This window comes from Hyla sarda, chromosome 1 (assembly GCF_029499605.1).
Source record: "Hyla sarda isolate aHylSar1 chromosome 1, aHylSar1.hap1, whole genome shotgun sequence".
Classification (NCBI taxonomy): domain Eukaryota; kingdom Metazoa; phylum Chordata; class Amphibia; order Anura; family Hylidae; genus Hyla; species Hyla sarda.
Genome location: NC_079189.1, coordinates 464,520,189 through 464,539,955, shown reverse-complemented (window position 1 = coordinate 464,539,955; position 19,767 = coordinate 464,520,189). Strand labels below are relative to the sequence as shown.

General features: G+C 42.2%; 1 protein-coding gene across 1 annotated transcript; it reads right to left on the bottom strand.

Annotated features, from left to right (window-relative positions):
* Positions 1–5,328: 5,328 nt before the first annotated feature.
* Positions 5,329–18,824, bottom strand: MTRFR (mitochondrial translation release factor in rescue). Its single transcript, XM_056535810.1, has 2 exons — positions 18,542–18,824; positions 5,329–6,504 (listed from the first exon to the last, which is right to left on the bottom strand). Exons 1-2 carry the CDS (start codon positions 18,809–18,811, stop codon positions 6,292–6,294), a joined length of 483 nt encoding a protein of 160 aa, XP_056391785.1. The 5' UTR covers positions 18,812–18,824; the 3' UTR covers positions 5,329–6,291.
* Between the last annotated feature and the right edge of the window lie 943 nt (positions 18,825–19,767).

The following is a 19,767-nucleotide window of genomic DNA, read 5'->3' as shown; positions in this document are numbered from 1 at the left end:
TATATATATATATATATATAGTGTAAGGATTCCTCCTTGGGGATTAGCTCCGGGATCGTCCTGGACACTGCCACGGGACACGTTTCCACTCAATATACCCGCAGACAACGGTTGTTCATGCAAGCCTGGCACCTCGCCAGCTTTATTTAGACAGGTTGCAGGTAAAACAAAACATAACTCAGGAACAAACCAAAGTCCTAGACCGTCTGGTCACTGACTACACATATCAGCATGCCCTGACTACTATCTGGTGAGCTACCCTCAGCCAGCATAAAACATGTGCCCCTGCAACCTGTTACTCACAGTTCACACCACTTCTTCACTTCTTGGACCGCTCACAGTTCGCTGTGTGTTTCCTCAACAGGGTCCGTGCGTCTCCCCCTACAGCGATGTGCTGTTACCCAGGGAGAGCCCCAACTATTCTGTTTCTTTTCCTTTTAGACACACTTTCCCTTCCTGATACCTCATCAATCAGGCCATAGGTGGAGCATTCAGCAGAGTTAGCAAGGGAAATACACCCTTTCCTTGCCACACTGCCACATATCCTCCCCCCTCTGCTCAGACCACCGGGAAGGAGCACTTGTATTCAAAAGGCAGAGTCCAACTGCCTTTCCTTTTCCTTGAACAACTACGTCCAACAGGTTTTGAGGCACTTGGCTTCCTTCATCAGTAGATTTTATCTGCACCACTTCAATGGTGCACCCTTCTTTCATTCGAACTTTCATCAGCCACCAAGCACAAGACTTTTGGTCATCTTTGACAAATTCCTTGTAAAAAGCTCTCTTCATGTCACACCTTTCCAACACCAGGTTCTTTATCTTGGTCTGTGCAGTGCTCTGGACAAGGCAGATGCTCCAGGCCATTGTCTTCTTCTGTCACTGGTATGATCATCGCCCGAACTTTGCTGGTGGCCAACCGAGCCTGTATCACCCATTTGCAGGACTTCAAAGACATCCTCCACAATTTCAGGAGGCTTCCCTTTAATGCACCGGTCCATCTTTTCCTTGAGAGGGACTCCTCCAAATTCTACTTCTGCGGACTTTCTTCCAGTGTTTTCTGGAACTAATCCAGTGCCTCTCAGGGTTTCTACCACGACCCAGTCTTCTATCACAGTGACCTCTTTTTAAGGACTCTGCTTTCTTATTAGCCCTTTCTTTAGGGACACCGACCTTCACAGGCTCATTTTTAGGCTGGGAACTCTTGGCTCCTTTAGCCAGTTTTTCACCTGCACCTTCAGATGTGTCACTGACTTTACTTGCAGCTTCTACAGTTATCTCTGGTTTAACTTCTGCCTCAGAGAACTTCTCTGCCTCAGAATTTTCACCATGCAATGTCAATACCTCTGCAGCTTCAGAGGACTTCCCATATGGTTTCACCTCAGTCTCAGCTTCAGAGGACCTTTCATATGGCTTCTTCTCATGGTCTTCAGACTCTACTGTTTCTTGCATCCATTGTTCAGACTCCGCCTTTTTTTAGAGAAAGCATCCCTGTCTCCAGTAGCTTTTGCCCCACAAGCAGTTTTTCTTCTTTAAACAGACGGCTGTGGCTTTGGCCTCAGTTTCCATCTGACACTTTTAACCTCTCGTTAGCCAGTTCTACTATAGCTTGGTCACGGCTTTCTGTTAGGACCTTCATGTCCCCTTCCAGCTTTAAACATTTCTGCTGCTCACTCTTGAGCTTAGCAGAGTTCTTCTTCTCACTTTCCAGCAATTCTGTCAAGTTTTTGACAGTATCCTCCAGAGACAGCAGTTGTTCGCTCATCTGCATATTGTCTTTATTCAGTTGCGCCATCTTGACACTTTCTGCTCATAGACTTTTAGCTGACCCTCTTGTTCAGAGAGCTGAGTACCCAGTGAATCCAAGGCAGCTGCGCGAGACTTAATGTGCATTTCGTTCTGCGCCTCCAGGCTCTGCACCTTGTGAGCCATTACCACTTTCTCTTTCTCCAGCTCTTCCATTACTACCAACCTAGCCTTGTGATCACTTTGTAGATCCAGATATGCCCCACACAGGACATTCACTTCTTCATCCTTGAATGAGATCTGCTTGGCCAGAATCTCCAATTCTCTCTCCTTGCTGGTCATTAGAGCCTGGGAGCGGGACAATTCATCCTGCAGAGACGCAAACTCACTTTTGTGGCGCTCCATATCTTTCTGCAGCTGAAGCGTCGCTTCCTGCTCTTTATTCAAGTCTGCAAGCATTTTTTCTTTCTCCTCTGTCAGGTGATGAACCACTTCCTTTTGAGACAATTTAGCAGAAACCATCTGTAAGGTTTCTTCAAGGTACTGGATCTGCTCCCTTTATTTACCAAGATCAGCGCGTTTTTTCCGAGATCTCTTACTTATAGAGGTCTCCTTACTCTCGCTGCTGGACCTTCTGACATTCTCTTGTCCTCTGACAGTCACCTGTCCTTGGCCTGTCTCTTCCTTCAAGCCAACTTGTTCAGACTCTTCTCCACCTTTAGGAGTAGTCTCCCCCTTTTCAAGGGTCTTGGCCACTTGGGCTTCAGGGTAGTTCCTGGACAGTCTCTCTGGACTGTCTCTCTGCTCACGGGCAGACTTCTCTTTCACTTCAACACTGTCTCTCTGCTGCCCAGCAGAAAGGTCTAGGACTCCTGGGTCTGCAACAACATCTGCTCCAGTGGTTCGACCTTCCTGGTCACGATCCATCTCTGGTCCAGACATAACATCTCCTTCACTCAGGACTCTGTCTGTGACAGTAAGCGCAGCACCCAGCTCCACATGTACTCTCTTCAGTACTTCTGCATTGTCCACAGACATCTCTGTAGCTTCTTTTCCAGTCACATTCACTTCTTCCAGGTGACAGCGCAACTCTAGCCCCACCTTGGGCTCACCTTCAGCTGGCGGATGGAACCCATGTTCCTGTACCTGATCCGTTTCTGGTTTCACTGAAGATTCTGTTTCAGTCAGAGGCACACTTGTCACTTGAGTCGCTGGATCCTCATGGACTTGACTCACGGTCTGGTCTTCAGCTCCCCCAGCAGTCTGGCAAACCCCTATCTGACCTACATCTAGTGACTGCTGACACTCCCCATCCTCAGCCTCTGCTGAGTAACTCTCCACTAGTGTGTGGTGCAAGTCAAGTGTTGTGGGCCCATCAGGTGTACCTGCTCTAGTCACCTGACAGTCTTCCCATAATTGCTGAAAAAATTTAAAATCTGTCCCCAGTACTACATCATACTCCAAGGAGGGCTCTATTGCAACCTTGTGACCTATAGTACCATAGGGAGTAGAAATACAGACATTAACCGTTTTATAACCCCAAATACCAGCCTGCATAGACATTATAGCGGGGTCTGGCTTTCTGCTGCTGGACTTTACCAGACTTATTACACATCTAGGGTCTAACAAAACCGTCATCTTTTTACCTTCTATTGCCAGCTGACACAGGTTTTCTTTTGTCCTGTCAGAGGTGGCAGCAGTACTCTTTACATCTGAATACAACATAAGTTTTTCCACAAAAACATTATCAGATTGCACATGTTCAAAATTTACAGGACAGTTCATAGCACTAGGACCTAACTCAAAGTGTGTTTTGTTACATTTTCTCCCAGTCCTGCATTCAACATTTTCTGTTCAGATTTTTTCAATCCAATCTGCACAGTGTGAACAGTCTCATCAGTCTTCATGAGGGGTTCCCCACCCTCACATGATTTTGCAACTGGACATAGTTTGGTACCACCTTGAACACTGTTCACACAGTCAACTAGGGAAACACCACCCTCCGACTCAGCTTTTTTATGCACAGTCTTATAGTCTCTAAACATGGCCCCCATAACCCCTGGAACAGTCTTACCAGAATCTCTTGCCATCCAGTCAGTTAAGGGCTGGTGCTGGACACCTCTCACCAGCTTCTCTGCTGCAGAACATCGCTCCACTTGCTCTTTAAGTAGCTCTGCAACTTTAAACCCAGCATCACTGTTAGGCTGCAGTGCACACTGTAGTCTTGCAGCTTGGCTTACTCCCACTTTAGTCAGGATCTCTGTCTTGACTTTCTCATAGTCCCGTAAGATCTTTGGATCCAGTTCACAATGAACTTTTTGGGCATCTCCTCCAATGAATCCATACACCAAGTTTCCCCAGTGTGTCTTGGGCCATGCCTCATGCATAGCAATCCTTTCAAACTCTGCAAAGCTTGCTTCCTCTTGCGCTGCAGCAGTCTGCAACAAAGCACTTATCAGGACATCCATCTTGCAACACTTCAAACCTTGCCAATACAGCACAGTCCTCTGCCGAAATGTCAGCCGCTTGCCAACAAAATTTTCCATTGCCCCTAGCAACGCCTTTATACACAGTCTCAAAACGTAATCTGCACTCTGCAGGTGGCCCGTCCACCTGTCTCCTTATTTGAGAAAGAGCGCCCACTCGCTTGATGCGATCTGTTGCCCCTAGCAACAACTTCACCACAGGAGCAGTCCTGCTCTTGTACTCCACAGCTGGGCTCGTCCCACTGTCTCCTCTGAAAAAGAGTGCACCCTTGCACCATGCACGGTAGTTTTCTCTTGGCAACAACTTCACTGCAACTCGACCACTGGTTGCTCCTAGCAACGTGTTTGCCCGCATCCGACACCAATTGTAAGGATTCCTCCTGGGTACTGCCACGGGACATGTTTCCACTCAATAAACCCGCAGACAACGGTTATTCATGCAAGCCTGGCACCTCGCCAGCTTTATTTAGACAGGTTGCAGGTAAAACAAAACATAACTCAGGAACAAACCAAAGTCCTAGACCGTCTGGTCACTGACTACACATATCAGCATGCCCTGACTACTATCTGGTGAGCTACCCTCAGCCAGCATAAAACATGTGCCCCTGCAACCTGTTACTCACAGTTCACACCACTTCTTCACTTCTTGGACCGCTCACAGTTCGCTGTGTGTTTCCTCAACAGGGTTCGTGTGTCTCCCCCTACAGCGATGTGCTGTTACCCAGGGAGAGCCCCAACTATTCTGTTTCTTTTCCTTTTAGACACACTTTCCCTTCCTGATACCTCATCAATCAGGCCATAGGTGGAGCATTCAGCAGAGTTAGCAAGGGAAATACACCCTTTCCTTGCCACACTGCCACAATAGCATATTAGCTATGGCATATTTCTAGGATATTCTATACCATTATAAATAAATTGGGAGCCTCTGGAAACCACACTAATACTAAAAATTAACCAACACAGATGATAAAGTGATGGCATAGCCAAGTGATATACCATCACTTTATGACACGTTAATAAAACAAAAAATAATTATGTCTAAATAAAATACCCACTTCTGTTGGCTATTAGAGTGCATCAACAGTAATGAGTTTAAGATAATTAATTCATCAATACACTTTATTGCTCTGAAATATATTTTATGCTGATATGCTACACATACACAACTTTTAACCAGTCCATTTGTTGAGTGTGGCAGCAACATTAACATACCTTGAAGTTTAGAATGGCTGAATTGAGTAATATACATATACAATATTTTAAGACAGCTTAGGTCTTTTTATCAGACATTATATGGGGAGATTTATCAAAAACTGTGCAGAGAAAGAGTGGTGCAGTTGCTCATGGCAATCAGATTGCTTCTTTCATTTTAAAAGACCTGTGAAAACTGAAAAAAAAATCTGACTGGTTGCCATGGGCAACTGCACCACTCTTCCTCTGTACAGGTTTTGATAAATCTCCCCCTCTGTGCTCAAGCATTGTACCGCCCAAACCTTAAAGGGGTACTCCGGTGGAAAACTTTTTTTTTTTTTAAATCAACTGGTGCCAGAAAGATAAACAGACTTGTACATTACTTCTATTAAACAAATCTTAATCCTTCCAGTACTTTTTAGGGGCTGTATACTACAGAGGATCTCTCTTCTGTCATGACCACAGTGCTCTCTGCTGTCCATTTTAGGAACTGTCCAGAGCAGCATATGTTTGCTATGGAGATTTTCTCCTGCTCTGGACAGTTCCTAAAATGGACAGCAGAGATCAGCAGAGAGCACTGTGGTCGTGACAGAAGAGAAATCCAAAAAGAAAAGCATTTCCTCTGTAGTATACAGCAGCTAATAAGTATTGGAAGGATTAAGATTTTTAATAAAGGTAACTTACAAATCTGTGTAACTTTCTTTCACCAGTTGATTTAAAAAATAAATAAACGTTTTCCACCAGAAGAGTCCTAAGATGTCTCAAAAGCTTGCATTTACAATCTACCCAATTTTAATTTTTATTGGGTAAATTATAATTTTGAATACCACTACAATCCTTGTCTTTACAGATAGATACCACTGTAACACACTCTACTTAATTTCTATATTCTGCATTTCTTTCAAATGTTTTTTCTTTTCCAAATTATCTTTGGCTTTTTTCCTTTTCTCTAGTTTTTTCCTTTCTGCCTCTTCTTTTTGCTTGAAGACATCACTGTTTTCTCCTTTAAAGAAAAGGTCAACTTTTTCTTGAAGTATTCTTCGAGCTCTTATCCTATTTACTTCCATGGACCTTGTTTGGTGACACTAGAAAAAAAAAAGAGGGACCTACTGAAAATCTTTAGATAAAAAGATTTTAAACCAAGTTAAAAAGTTAAATATCAGGTAATATATCCATCATTATCAGAGGACAATATGCATATGTAAGAGGAATCTGTCAACTGCAATTCACATTCCAAACTGCTGACATTAATAGATAGCCGTTAGGACGAGGCGATACATGGTACATTTCAAACATCTGTCTGTGCTTCCATAATGCACAAAAATGTTTTTTATTCTCTGGTGCAAAGAGTCAAAAAAGGTGGTCCCAAGCCCCTGAAGTGATGTTAAGGCTGGAACACCTCCTCACTTCCCCTTCCTTCGCTGTCCCTGCTTTATTGATAGTCAGAGCTCAGCCTCCAAATGTTGTTCCTGCACTGTGCATATGAATTGTGCACAGGTGCAAGATTTGCAAACAGTGCTCAGCATCCAGCTGGCAATCAATCAAGGACAGGCATAGGAGGAGGAGCAAAGAGGCATTCCAGTCTGCAGCATTTTCGGGGCTTGGGAATGCCTCTTTTAACCAGAGAACTAAAAAAACTCTCTCCCTCTCCCTCCCCCTCTCTCATCCAAAATTTGCTGATATTTTATTGAATCCATTTTTCCTTCTACTCGTGAGATGTTCCCTGTGTCACGGGGGATTACATCAAAAGGCGTAAACAGAAGATTTTGCCATGGCCTTCACAATCTCCTGACCTCAACATAATTGAAAATCTATAGATAGACCTTAAAAGAGCACTGGCTGCAATACAACCCCAAAGCATGATTGATCCAGCCCCATGCTTAACAGTTGGACAGAGGTTCTCTTCATTAAATTCTGTTTCCCTTCTTCTAGCCAAAAAGTTAAATTTTAACCTCATCGGTCCACAGAACTTGTTTCCAAAATGCATCAGGCTTGTCTATATGTTAATTTGCAAAATTCAAACGCTGATTTTTGTGGTGAGGACGTAGAAGAGGTTTTCTTCTGATGACTCTTCCATGAAGACCATATTTGCACAAGTATCTCTTTATAGTGGAATAGTATACCACAACTCCAGTGTCTGCCAGATCTTTCTGGAGGGATTGTGCAGTCAAACGTGGGTTTTGAATTGTTTTTCTCACAATCCTGCAAGCTATTCTGCCTGATATTTTTCTTGGTCTTTCAGATCTTGCTTTAACTTCCACTGTTCCTGATGACTGCCATTTCTTAATTACATTCCAAACAGAGGATACTGACATCTGAAAACGTTTTGCTATCTTCTTATAGCCTTCTCCAGCTTTGTGAGCGTCAATTATTTTCAGTTTCAGATTCTAGACAACTGCTTAGAAGAACCCATGGTGCTGATTGTTGGGGCAAGGTCAGATGAGTCTGGGCATTTAAAACATTTGAGATTGACATCACCTGGTCTTCCCAGATGATTGAGAACAATCCATGACACTGGCAGGTTTCAGCTTTGCAAAGAGGGCAGTGCTTGCTATAAATTCTGCAGGGTGCCCAAACTTTTGCAGATGCCATTTTTTTGTTTTCTGTTATTTTGAAAGTGTAAATGATGGAAATAAAATCTAACTTTTGAATTCGGGTAGAACACAGACATGGTGCACATCTACAATCTTGTATAATGATCTGATTGCTTCTCAGCATAATATCAAAAACCAACAGGTTGTTAGTATACATTTTTGATCAAAAAGTACAAGCCCACTCGCCACGTCAAGGTCACCTATTTAGAGTGGGTCCCTAACGTCCCTAGCATAAAATGGTGTAGCACTGGGCGGCGACCACCACCGCCGCGCCCAACTCACAGCCCCACCCCCTCAGCCCAACCCTATATAAGTAGTAGTTAGCTACACATGGGCCTTTTCTTTCCTGGCAGCCTCCCAGTTTGACTGGGAGAGCATGGTAAGTGTGCTATAACATCTTGTTCACACTGATGTGGTGCTGTGCGGCGTCCGTTGTTGCCGTGGCGCCGTGTCTGCGGGGAGGTGTGACCCATGGACTGGTTTGAGTGGCGTTGGGGCCGCTCTGCCAGTGGGTCGTTCTCCCTGTGGGCACTGGTGTCACGGCGGTGGTGGTCGCTGCCCAGTGCTACGCCATTTTATGCTAGGGACTTTAGGGACCCACTCTGAATAGGTGGCCTTGACGTGGCGAGTGGGCTTTGTACTTTTTGATCAAAACGTATATACTAACAACCTGTTAGTTTTTGAAATGATGCTGAGAAGCAATTGGATCATTGTGCAAGATTGCAGATGTGCACCATGTCTGTTTTCTACTTGAGTACAAAATCTAACTTTTGTTGACATATTATAAGAATGTCTAATCTGTAATTTGATGCCTTTGAGATTTTTCCATCTTTCCTTGGCTTCTTTATGCACATTAATACAAAGTTTTACCTGGGGTGACCAAACTTTTGATCCCCACTGTGTGTGGAGAGAGAAAGAGAGAGAGAGAAAAAGAGAGAAAGAAAGAGAAAATAGAATTGTGGGATTTGTAGTCATAAAAAGAAAAATCTAACAGGAAATACAAGTTCACAATAAGCTAGCCACAGTGTTATGGTAATCTCACAACACAGCCATTTAGCCACAAGAAAAGCGCAGATCCTTCCTAAGCATGTCCATTTCTGTCTGCCAGGTACGTACTAAAATCACCTTATGGTGGATAACCCCTTTAACCCCTTAACGACGCAGGACGTATATTTACGTCCTGCGCCGGCTCCCGCGATATGAAGCGGGATTGCGCCGCGATCCTGCATCATATCACGTCGGTCCCGGCGCTCATCAACGGCCGGGACCCGCGGCTAATACCACACATTGCCGATCGCAGCGATGTGCGGTATTAACCCTTTAGCTTCAGCTTTGACCGCCGCTTCTAAAGTGAAAGTGAAAGTTACCCTGCTGCTCAGTCGGGCTGTTCGGGACCGCCGCGGTGAAATCGTGGCGTCCCGAACAGCTGACCGGACACCGGGAGGGCCCTTACCTGCCTCCTCTGTGTCCGATCGACGAATGACTGCTCCGTACCTGAGATCCAGGCAGGAGCAGTCAAGCGCCGATAACACTGATCACAGGCGTGTTAATACACGCCTGTGATCAGGATGAGAGATCAGTGTGTGCAGTGTTATAGGTCCCTATGGGACCTATAACACTGCAAAAATTTTTTTTAAAAAAAGTGTTAATAAAGGTCATTTAACCCCTTCCCTAATAAAAGTTTGAATCACCCCCCTTTTCCCATAAAAAAAATAAAACAGTGTAAAAAAAAAATAAACATATGTGGTATCGCCGCGTGCGTAAATGTCCGAACTATAAAAATATATCATTAATTAAACCGCACGGTCAATGGCGTACGCGCAAAAAAAATTCCAAAGTCCAAAAAAGCGTATTTTGGTCACTTTCTATACCATTAAAAAATGAATAAAAAGTGATCAAAAAGTCCGATCAAAACAAAAATCATACCGATAAAAACTTCAGATCACGGCGCAAAAAGTGAGTCCTCATACTGCCCTGTACGTGGAAAAATAAAAAAGTTATAGGGGTCAGAAGATGACATTTTTAAACTTATAAATTTTCCTGCATGTAGTTATGATTTTTTCCAGAAGTGCGACAAAATAAAACCTATATAAGTAGGGTATCATTTTAACCATATGGACCTACAAAATAATGATAAGGTGTAATTTTTACCGAAATATGCACTGCATAGAAACGGAAGCCCCCAAAAGTTACAAAATGGCGTTTTTTTTTCGATTTTGTCGCACAATGATTTTTTTTTCCATTTCGCCGTGCATTTTTGGGTAAAATGACTAATGTCACTGCAAAGTAGAATTGGCGACGCAAAAAATAAGCCATAATATGGATTTTTAGGTGGAAAATTGAAAGGGTTATGATTTTTAAAAGGTAAGGAGGAAAAAAGGAAAGTGCAAAAACTGAAAAACTCTGAGTCCTTAAGGGGTTAATGGGTACTTAGGTAAAAAAACTATTTTTTTATTTTTTTTCTGGTGCCAGAACGTTAAATAGATTTGTAAATTACTTCTATTTAAAAATATTAATCCTTCCAGTACTTATCAGCTGCTGTATACTACAGAGAAAGTTCTATTCTTTTAAAATTTCTTTCTAGTCTGACCATAGTGGTCTCTGCTGACACCTCTGTCTGTCTCAGGAACTTTCAAGAGCAGGAGTTAATCCCCATAGCAAACAGACAGACAGAGGTGTCAGCAGAGAGCAGTGGTCAGACAGAAAATAAATTTAAAAAGAAAAGAACTTCCTCTGTAGCATACAGCAGCTGATAAGTACTAAAAAGCTTAAGATTTTTAAATAGAAGTAATTTACAAATCATCAGAAGGCAATGAAGGAATAGAATGAATCGGCAACTCACCAGTCTTCTCTTTAGAAAAGGTTCCTTTATTCAAACATACTCACAGCATGAGATGCAATTAGGGAGAGGGATCGGTGCAGGGGGGGGTAAAAAGTAGTGGGCGACAGATTCTGTTTCACTCGTTATACGAGCTTCATCCGGCCATGTCTACCTGGAACTCTGTGCTGCTTCTTGTACAGGTGAGCGGCCAATCAGAAACTATTTTGGACCGCCCATCTGATCTGACGTACCTGGTGATGCTTCTTAGGGCATCGCCATTGGCTTTTAGTCGCCATTTTGAAAGTACGTCAGTAGCAGTTAGCAAAAAATTATATACTTGTAAAAAAATGTGTATATAGTGATACATTTAAAAACAAGGTGCATAGTCAACTTTCTCGTTAAGGCCAAGTGGACCTGCTGCAGCAGTATGTATAATCCAGTAAGTTTCTCTTTGTAATAAATACTGGTCGATGTTAATCCCAGGTTTAGATTTAACTCTTTCGATCCCGGCAAATTTTAAATTGTCAGTTTTTCCTCTGTGGGCCTCTATCATATGGGTTACAAGTCTAGGTGCTCCTTTGAGTGTGCGGAAAGAATATAGGTGTTCCCTAATTCTTGCGCATAATTGTCTAATAGTTTTCCCGATATAATAGAACCCACAGGGACAAAAAATGACATAAACCACATATTTTGTTCTGCATGTGATGAGTTCTGATACTGTATGCGTTATTGCTCCTATCCTCATTGTTTTATATTCGGCGTTGAATTTGCAGAAGCTACATGTCCTGCATGCGAAATTTCCTTTCGGAGTCAGTTTTTCAAGCCATGTACCTTCTGCATTCTTAGTTTTCTCCTGTTTCTTTAGGATATTTCCTATCGTTTTATTTTTTCTGTACGAGATTAGGGGTTTTTTCAACGCTATATTCTTCAATTCTACATCACTTTCAAGTATATACTAATTCCGCCTAATAGCTTGTTCTATGGTTTTATTTAATGGAGTATTCTGGAACGTGAATGTAAAACGTTTCTGATCTGGTGAAATGAATTCCTTATTTTTCTTGTTTTTTAATAAGCTAACTCTTTCTATTTCTGCGGCTTTTTTTCTACTTTCTTGTATTAATTTAAGTGGATATTGCCTTTCTCTTAGTCGCTGTTGTAGATCGTCTGCCTGTTCATTATATGTACTCTCGGATGCATTATTCCTTTTTAGGCGGATAAATTGTCCATAAGGGACACCCTTCTTTACTGTTGCAGGATGCGAACTTTGATAGTGAAGAAGGGTATTCTTCGCCATCTTTTTTCTATAACCTGTACTTATTATTTTATTCTGGTTTACAGTTAATCTAACGTCAAGAAATTCTATTGTAAGACCGCCGAAATGGGACGTAAAAGCTAGATTCATAGTATTAGTATCATTCAAATATTTAACAAAATTCTCAAATAATAATTCAGTTCCTTCCCAGGCTATTAGTATATCGTCGACATAACGGGCATAAAATTTTAAATGCCCGATAAAAGGATTGGTCGACGAATATATATATTGCCTCTCGAACTCTGCTAAAAAGAGATTGGCGTATGTACAAGACACCGGGGTACCCATCGGGGTCCCGGTGTCCTGTCTATACCACCGATCTCCGAAAGTGAAAGTACTATTCTTTAAAATGAAAAATAACGCTTCAGTGACAAAACCTGTAAATTCATCTGATTTTTTAGACCTTCTCAACCCCTCTTTGACATCCTGTACACCCGTATCATGCTGGATACGGGTGTACAGGCTGACCACATCAATTGAGCACAACTTCCAATCTTGTTCCCAGTTTAAATCCTCCATCATCTGTAATAGATGTAATGTATCTTTAATGTAAGCTGGTATTGCTCTGAGCATGGGATTTAGGAGCCATTCTAGGTAATGAGATAGATGTTCCGTGACAGATCCCACTCCCGACACAATCGGTCGTCCTGGGGGTGGGATCTGCCCCTTATGTACTTTAGGCAGGTGGTACCAGGTAGCTGGTCTAGGTGTATCGGGTATGAGACGCTCAGCATTCTTTTTGGACAGAATGCCTTTTTCTACTGCTGTATGAAGAAAAGATGTTAGTTTGGACAGGATTTTTTTCGTGGGATCGGATTTTAGTGGAGTATAAGTGGCGGTGTCTTGCAATTGCCTTTCGGCTTCAGCTAAATACATGGATTAATGTTAAATCTATTATTTATAAAGAGAATCCGATTAATTTATCTAAAGCAGAAACTATAGCCTTAACCACACTGAAGAACAGAGAGGATTTACAGGTGATTCGGGCAGATAAAGGAGGGGCGGTAGTCGTTATGTATAAATCCATGTATTTAGCTGAAGCCGAAAGGCAATTGCAAGACACCGCCACTTCTACTCCACTAAAATCCGATCCCACGAAAAAAATCCTGTCCAAACTAACATCTTTTCTTCATACAGCAGTAGAAAAAGGCATTCTGTCCAAAAAGAATGCTGAGCGTCTCATACCCGATACACCTAGACCAGCTACCTGGTACCACCTGCCTAAAGTACATAAGGGGCAGATCCCACCCCCAGGACGACCGATCGTGTTGGGAGTGGGATCTGTCACGGAACATCTATCTCATTACCTAGAATGGCTCCTAAATCCCATGCTCAGAGCAATACCAGCTTACATTAAAGATACATTACATCTATTACAGATGATGGAGGATTTAAACTGGGAACAAGATTGGAAGTTGTGCTCAATTGATGTGGTCAGCCTGTACACCCGTATCCAGCATGATACGGGTGTACAGGCTGTCAAAGAGGGGTTGAGAAGGTCTAAAAAATCAGATGAATTTACAGGTTTTGTCACTGAAGCGTTATTTTTCATTTTAAAGAATAGTACTTTCACTTTCGGAGATCGGTGGTATAGACAGGACACCGGGACCCCGATGGGTACCCCGGTGTCTTGTACATACGCCAATCTCTTTTTAGCAGAGTTCGAGAGGCAATATATATATTCGTCGACCAATCCTTTTATCGGGCATTTAAAATTTTATGCCCGTTATGTCGACGATATACTAATAGCCTGGGAAGGAACTGAATTATTATTTGAGAATTTTGTTAAATATTTGAATGATACTAATACTATGAATCTAGCTTTTACGTCCCATTTCGGCGGTCTTACAATAGAATTTCTTGACGTTAGATTAACTGTAAACCAGAATAAAATAATAAGTACAGGTTATAGAAAAAAGATGGCGAAGAATACCCTTCTTCACTATCAAAGTTCGCATCCTGCAACAGTAAAGAAGGGTGTCCCTTATGGACAATTTATCCGCCTAAAAAGGAATAATGCATCCGAGAGTACATATAATGAACAGGCAGACGATCTACAACAGCGACTAAGAGAAAGGCAATATCCACTTAAATTAATACAAGAAAGTAGAAAAAAAGCCGCAGAAATAGAAAGAGTTAGCTTATTAAAAAACAAGAAAAATAAGGAATTCATTTCACCAGATCAGAAACGTTTTACATTCACGTTCCAGAATACTCCATTAAATAAAACCATAGAACAAGCTATTAGGCGGAATTAGTATATACTTGAAAGTGATGTAGAATTGAAGAATATAGCGTTGAAAAAACCCCTAATCTCGTACAGAAAAAATAAAACGATAGGAAATATCCTAAAGAAACAGGAGAAAACTAAGAATGCAGAAGGTACATGGCTTGAAAAACTGACTCCGAAAGGAAATTTCGCATGCAGGACATGTAGCTTCTGCAAATTCAACGCCGAATATAAAACAATGAGGATAGGAGCAATAACGCATACAGTATCAGAACTCATCACATGCAGAACAAAATATGTGGTTTATGTCATTTTTTGTCCCTGTGGGTTCTATTATATCGGGAAAACTATTAGACAATTATGCGCAAGAATTAGGGAACACCTATATTCTTTCCGCACACTCAAAGGAGCACCTAGACTTGTAACCCATATGATAGAGGCCCACAGAGGAAAAACTGACAATTTAAAATTTGCCGGGATCGAAAGAGTTAAATCTAAACCTGGGATTAACATCGACCAGTATTTATTACAAAGAGAAACTTACTGGATTATACATACTGCTGCAGCAGGTCCACTTGGCCTTAACGAGAAAGTTGACTATGCACCTTGTTTTTAAATGTATCACTATATACACATTTTTTTACAAGTATATAATTTTTTGCTAACTGCTACTGACGTACTTTCAAAATGGCGACTAAAAGCCAATGGCGATGCCCTAAGAAGCATCACCAGGTACGTCAGATCAGATGGGCGGTCCAAAATAGTTTCTGATTGGCCGCTCACCTGTACAAGAAGCAGCACAGAGTTCCAGGTAGACATGGCCGGATGAAGCTCGTATAACGAGTGAAACAGAATCTGTCGCCCACTACTTTTTACCCCCCCCTGCACCGATCCCTCTCCCTAATTGCATCTCATGCTGTGAGTATGTTTGAATAAAGGAACCTTTTCTAAAGAGAAGACTGGTGAGTTGCCGATTCATTCTATTCCTTCATTGCCTTCTGAAGATTTGAACTTTTTGCTAAGTATCAGAGCACCACCACATCTCTATTTATACTTCTCCGTATAAGCGTCATACATGACTGTCCGTCAGAGCCTATAATAGCAGTGCCGAATATCACTTCTTTGTTTCAGATAATTTACAAATCAGTTTAATGCTCTGGCACCAGTTGATTTAAAAAAATAATTTCACCGGAGTACCCGTTTAAGGCCAAATGGGTATCGTCCATAAGGGGTTAAAATATCACCATGCTGATAGAAATGGTGACTTTTCCTCCACAGATTTCTCTAGGGGGGGGGGGGGGGGACAAAATGGCAGAAAAAGTTCAAGTGTATTTTGGCCACAAGTTCTCCAATATAAATCTTAAGTCACATGATTACATATCTGTGCATGTCTCTTTTCTAAGTAAAAGGCTATGTATACGGTGCACATGTACCATTCCGATTGCTTATTGCTCTATCCGGCAAAGAGAATACATTGTGTAGATCCTATTCATTGTTATCATTGTATTTTGATTACTGTTATGTAAAAATAAAAACAGACTTGTTAAAAAAAATAAAAAAAATCTTAAGTCACATGATGAAAAAAATCATATGCCTTGAGAAAAAGGAGATAAAAATGCCAATTAAAAATGCCTCTACTACTGTTTCACACTTTTTTTTTTAAACAAACAAACACAACAAAAACTAACTGCATCAAAAAGGAGAAAAATTAGTGGGCAGTTTTTTCAGGCCAAATAATGGCAAACAAAAGCTGTGCTTGTTTGTGGTCTTACACATTGCTGAGTCTAAGTATTTGAGAAGGACGTCACTACTGCTCCAAACAATTCTGAAAATAGGTTTCTTTGACTATTCTCTGAAAAGTCCTAATCACGGTTTCTATGAATAAACATATAAGCATTAGCAACTGCATGGAAGTCTTTGTTCACACCAGCGTCATGGCTTTTTTTTTTTTTTTTTTTATAATGAAAACCATGGCAGATCTAAGCTGTCTTCAAGGAACACTAGACTTTAATTGGGTCCATCAGGATTCAGGTATTTTTGACAGGAAGAATAGTGCTGCAGACTGTTCCTTCCAGAACACATACCGGAACCCCTGCCAGTGCTACAGGCTATGTGCACATTAAAGGGAATCTGTGCCAGGTATGGAGCTGCAGATCCCAGCAGGTGCTAGAGGGATAAAATTAACCATATCTTTTAGTTTTGATGATGGCTGTTTGTGAAGTTATAAAGGCGCCTTTTTTGTTTTAAGCTCAAAGCGTTATTGTAATTTAAAAATGTTTTCACATGTCATCCAAACATCCAAGCAAAAAAATGAGTACAGTCCAGCATCCATATCATGTGTTCAGATTTACTCTAACAGCATCATATTACAATAGCAACATTCCCTCCCTCACTCTGCCCATGCCTTACTGATGTACAGGGCTCGGCTTCCAGCCTTTTACAGTATGTCAATGATGCAGGGCAGGGAGGAGTGTGGGAGGGAGGAGGCATGCTGCTGCAGCTTACTAGTACCACCAGTTTGACTCTTCAGCTGCTAACAAAAAGGCACTTCTTGAACTTTACAAACAGTGAACAACAAAACTAAAAAGGTATGGTTAATTTTATCCCCTTATGTGTTAGGGACTTTTTTTTTGTCCATTTACCTTAACTTAAAGGGGTTATCCAGCATAAGGTGATTTTAGTACATACCTGGCAGACAGTAATGGACATACTTAGGAAGGATCTGTGCTTGTCTTGGGCTAAATGGCTATGTTGTGAGATTACCATAACACTGTGACTAGCTTTCTGTGAACTTGTGTTTCCTGTTTTCAGTTTTCTTGTTTGCCTACAAATCCCATGATTCCATTTTCTTCCTTCCCACACATCAGCTACCCCACCCATTGAAACATAAATGAGCTGCAGACCTGAGGTCTTCAATCAGGATGCCTACAGCTGTTGCATTAGTTGCAGATTGATCCCTCCACCCATTGAAGCAGACAGGCTCCCTGTCATCAGCTGACTAGTGAGTCAGGTCTCGACCGCATTGCAAGCTGGGAAAAATTCCGAGACAGCAGTCATTTTGTATGCTGTTAAAAATAAATATTGGGGTGAAAATCACATAAGAATTGTGAGAAAACCATCACACACAGGTACAAACACTATATGATGAAGTACACTAACTTTATCGCCCCTGTAGCATAGTCAAATAAAAAAAATTCCCGGAATACCCCTTTAAATTAGCCGTTTCTTGGGATATAAATTTTGCTAAACAAATCCATATTTTGGGCACTTTCCCACCTGGCGTATACGCAGCATAATTCACGCTGCGCAAAATCTGCAGCAGCAGCGGGAAATACACTATGTATCCCTCGCTCACCATACACACAAGGCTGTCCGGCGGCAGCCCTATGTGTGCAGTGAGTTTTTGAGGAGGAGCCACGTGTTACAGTCATGCCGGCACGCGGCCCCGCCTCCAAATCTCACTTCACACATAGGGCTGCCGCCTTAAAGCCTTGTGTGTATGGTGAGCGAGGGATACGCAGCGTATTTCCCGCTGCTGCGGCAGATTTTGCGCAGCGTGAAATACACTGCGTATACGCTAAGTGGGAACGTGCCCTAAAAGTCTGAAAAAAATACTGCCTAAAAAAAAACTTAATGTGCAAATAGCCTTACAATGCAAATGTGAACAGAGTCGTAAAGTGAAAGTCTTCCTGTTATTGTGTGATTCTGTCCACTGAAATCAATTAGAAAATAAAGACATCACATCTACAGATTTCTGAAAAGCACCATGTGAAAAATAAAAAAATTCAAGGTGAAAAGATACTTAAAGGAGTAGTGCAGTGAAAATTAACTATTCACTGCATTACAGTCTGCCGGAAGCGGTTGTTTCTACTCCCGCAAGAAGCCGTGGCCGACACGCACCCTCCATGTATCTCTATGGGATCCATGGAGGGGGCGTGTCGGCCACCACTCATTGCAGGGGTTGGCACACCCCCTTTCAGCAGACTGACGGGGGCCCCATTCAGGAGATCGCGGGGGGTCCCAGCAGTCAGACACCCCCCCCCCCCCCCCCCCGCATAACTTATCCCCTATCCTTTAAATAGGGGTTAAGTTACCTTTCACTACAGAACTCCTTTAAAAAGCCCTGTGCAGAAATATGGCATTTTCACATTTATTTTGGGCATACCTTAACTACTATACCAGAAGGAATATGCTTTAATACAACACAGTTATTGGTTTTGTTTGTAGCCTGTCCTCCGGGGCCATGTCCCCTGACAAATTGTTCTTCCAAATCTTTCTCATTCAGTTCTAGTAAATCTGAAGATGCATCTTTTGTCAGCACTCTCTGGGTTAATAACCCTGAACTCCATGGTTTTAAGAATTGGAGCTGCTTCCCAGGAATCCATGGTTTCCAAGACAGCAGTTTAGACAAACAAAAGATGACGGAAGAGGACATGAATTGGGAACATCTGTATAATAAAAGAAAAAACTATTAATAGTAAATATGATGTAACATGCTACAACTCAAGACATTCAGAACATGCTTCACTGGCTCTATTATATTATCAGCTTGCTTAGATAACTAACACTTTAAGCACCTTGCAATTTTCAGCATTTTTGACTGGAAAAAAACATTGTTTTTTTGCTACATTTTAATGTTTATTACATTTTTATAGGAGGTTTGAGGCAAGTAAGAAAATGATTGAGATTAGCATATTCACAATTTTGTTGTAGCCTTTATTCATACAAGAAGCCACAATTCTTTGTTCACAAGACAAGCATCATTTATGAGGTCCATCAGGAAAGGAAATGAAGAGAAACGTCCTGAAGAGGTTCGATAGGAGTACCCTGCAAGGCACTGAGAACCAGATTCAGATCCCACGGAGGGGTAGGGGATCTGTACGGCGCAGCCGGATTAGCTACACCCTGCAGAAAAGTGCAGATGTGAGGGTCAGACGCCAGGGGGCGCTGAAAGAGAATGGAGAGAGCCGACACCTGACCCTAAAGGGAACCGAGAGCCAAGCGTTGTTCCAGCCCAGACTGCAAAAAAGAAAGAAGGCATGGAAGGTAGAAAACAACTGGGGAGAAGGATTAAGACTCACACCATCGAAAGTAGGACCGCCAAGTAAGATGATAAATCTTCGCAGAGGAAGGCTTGCACGCCCTGATCATTGTGCGGATCACCTAGGGAGAGAACCCCCTGGCCCTTAGAACCGCAGTTTCAACCGCCACGCCATCAAATGCAGTGACAGTAAATTGGGATGGCAAAGGGGACCCTGAGAGAGCAGGTTGAGACGAACTGGGAGGCACAGTGGTACCTCTGCCACTAGGCGAACAACGTCGGCATACCACGCGCGCCTGGGCCAGTCCGGAGCCACAAGAATGGCGGGGACATCCTCAGCAGTGAGTTTC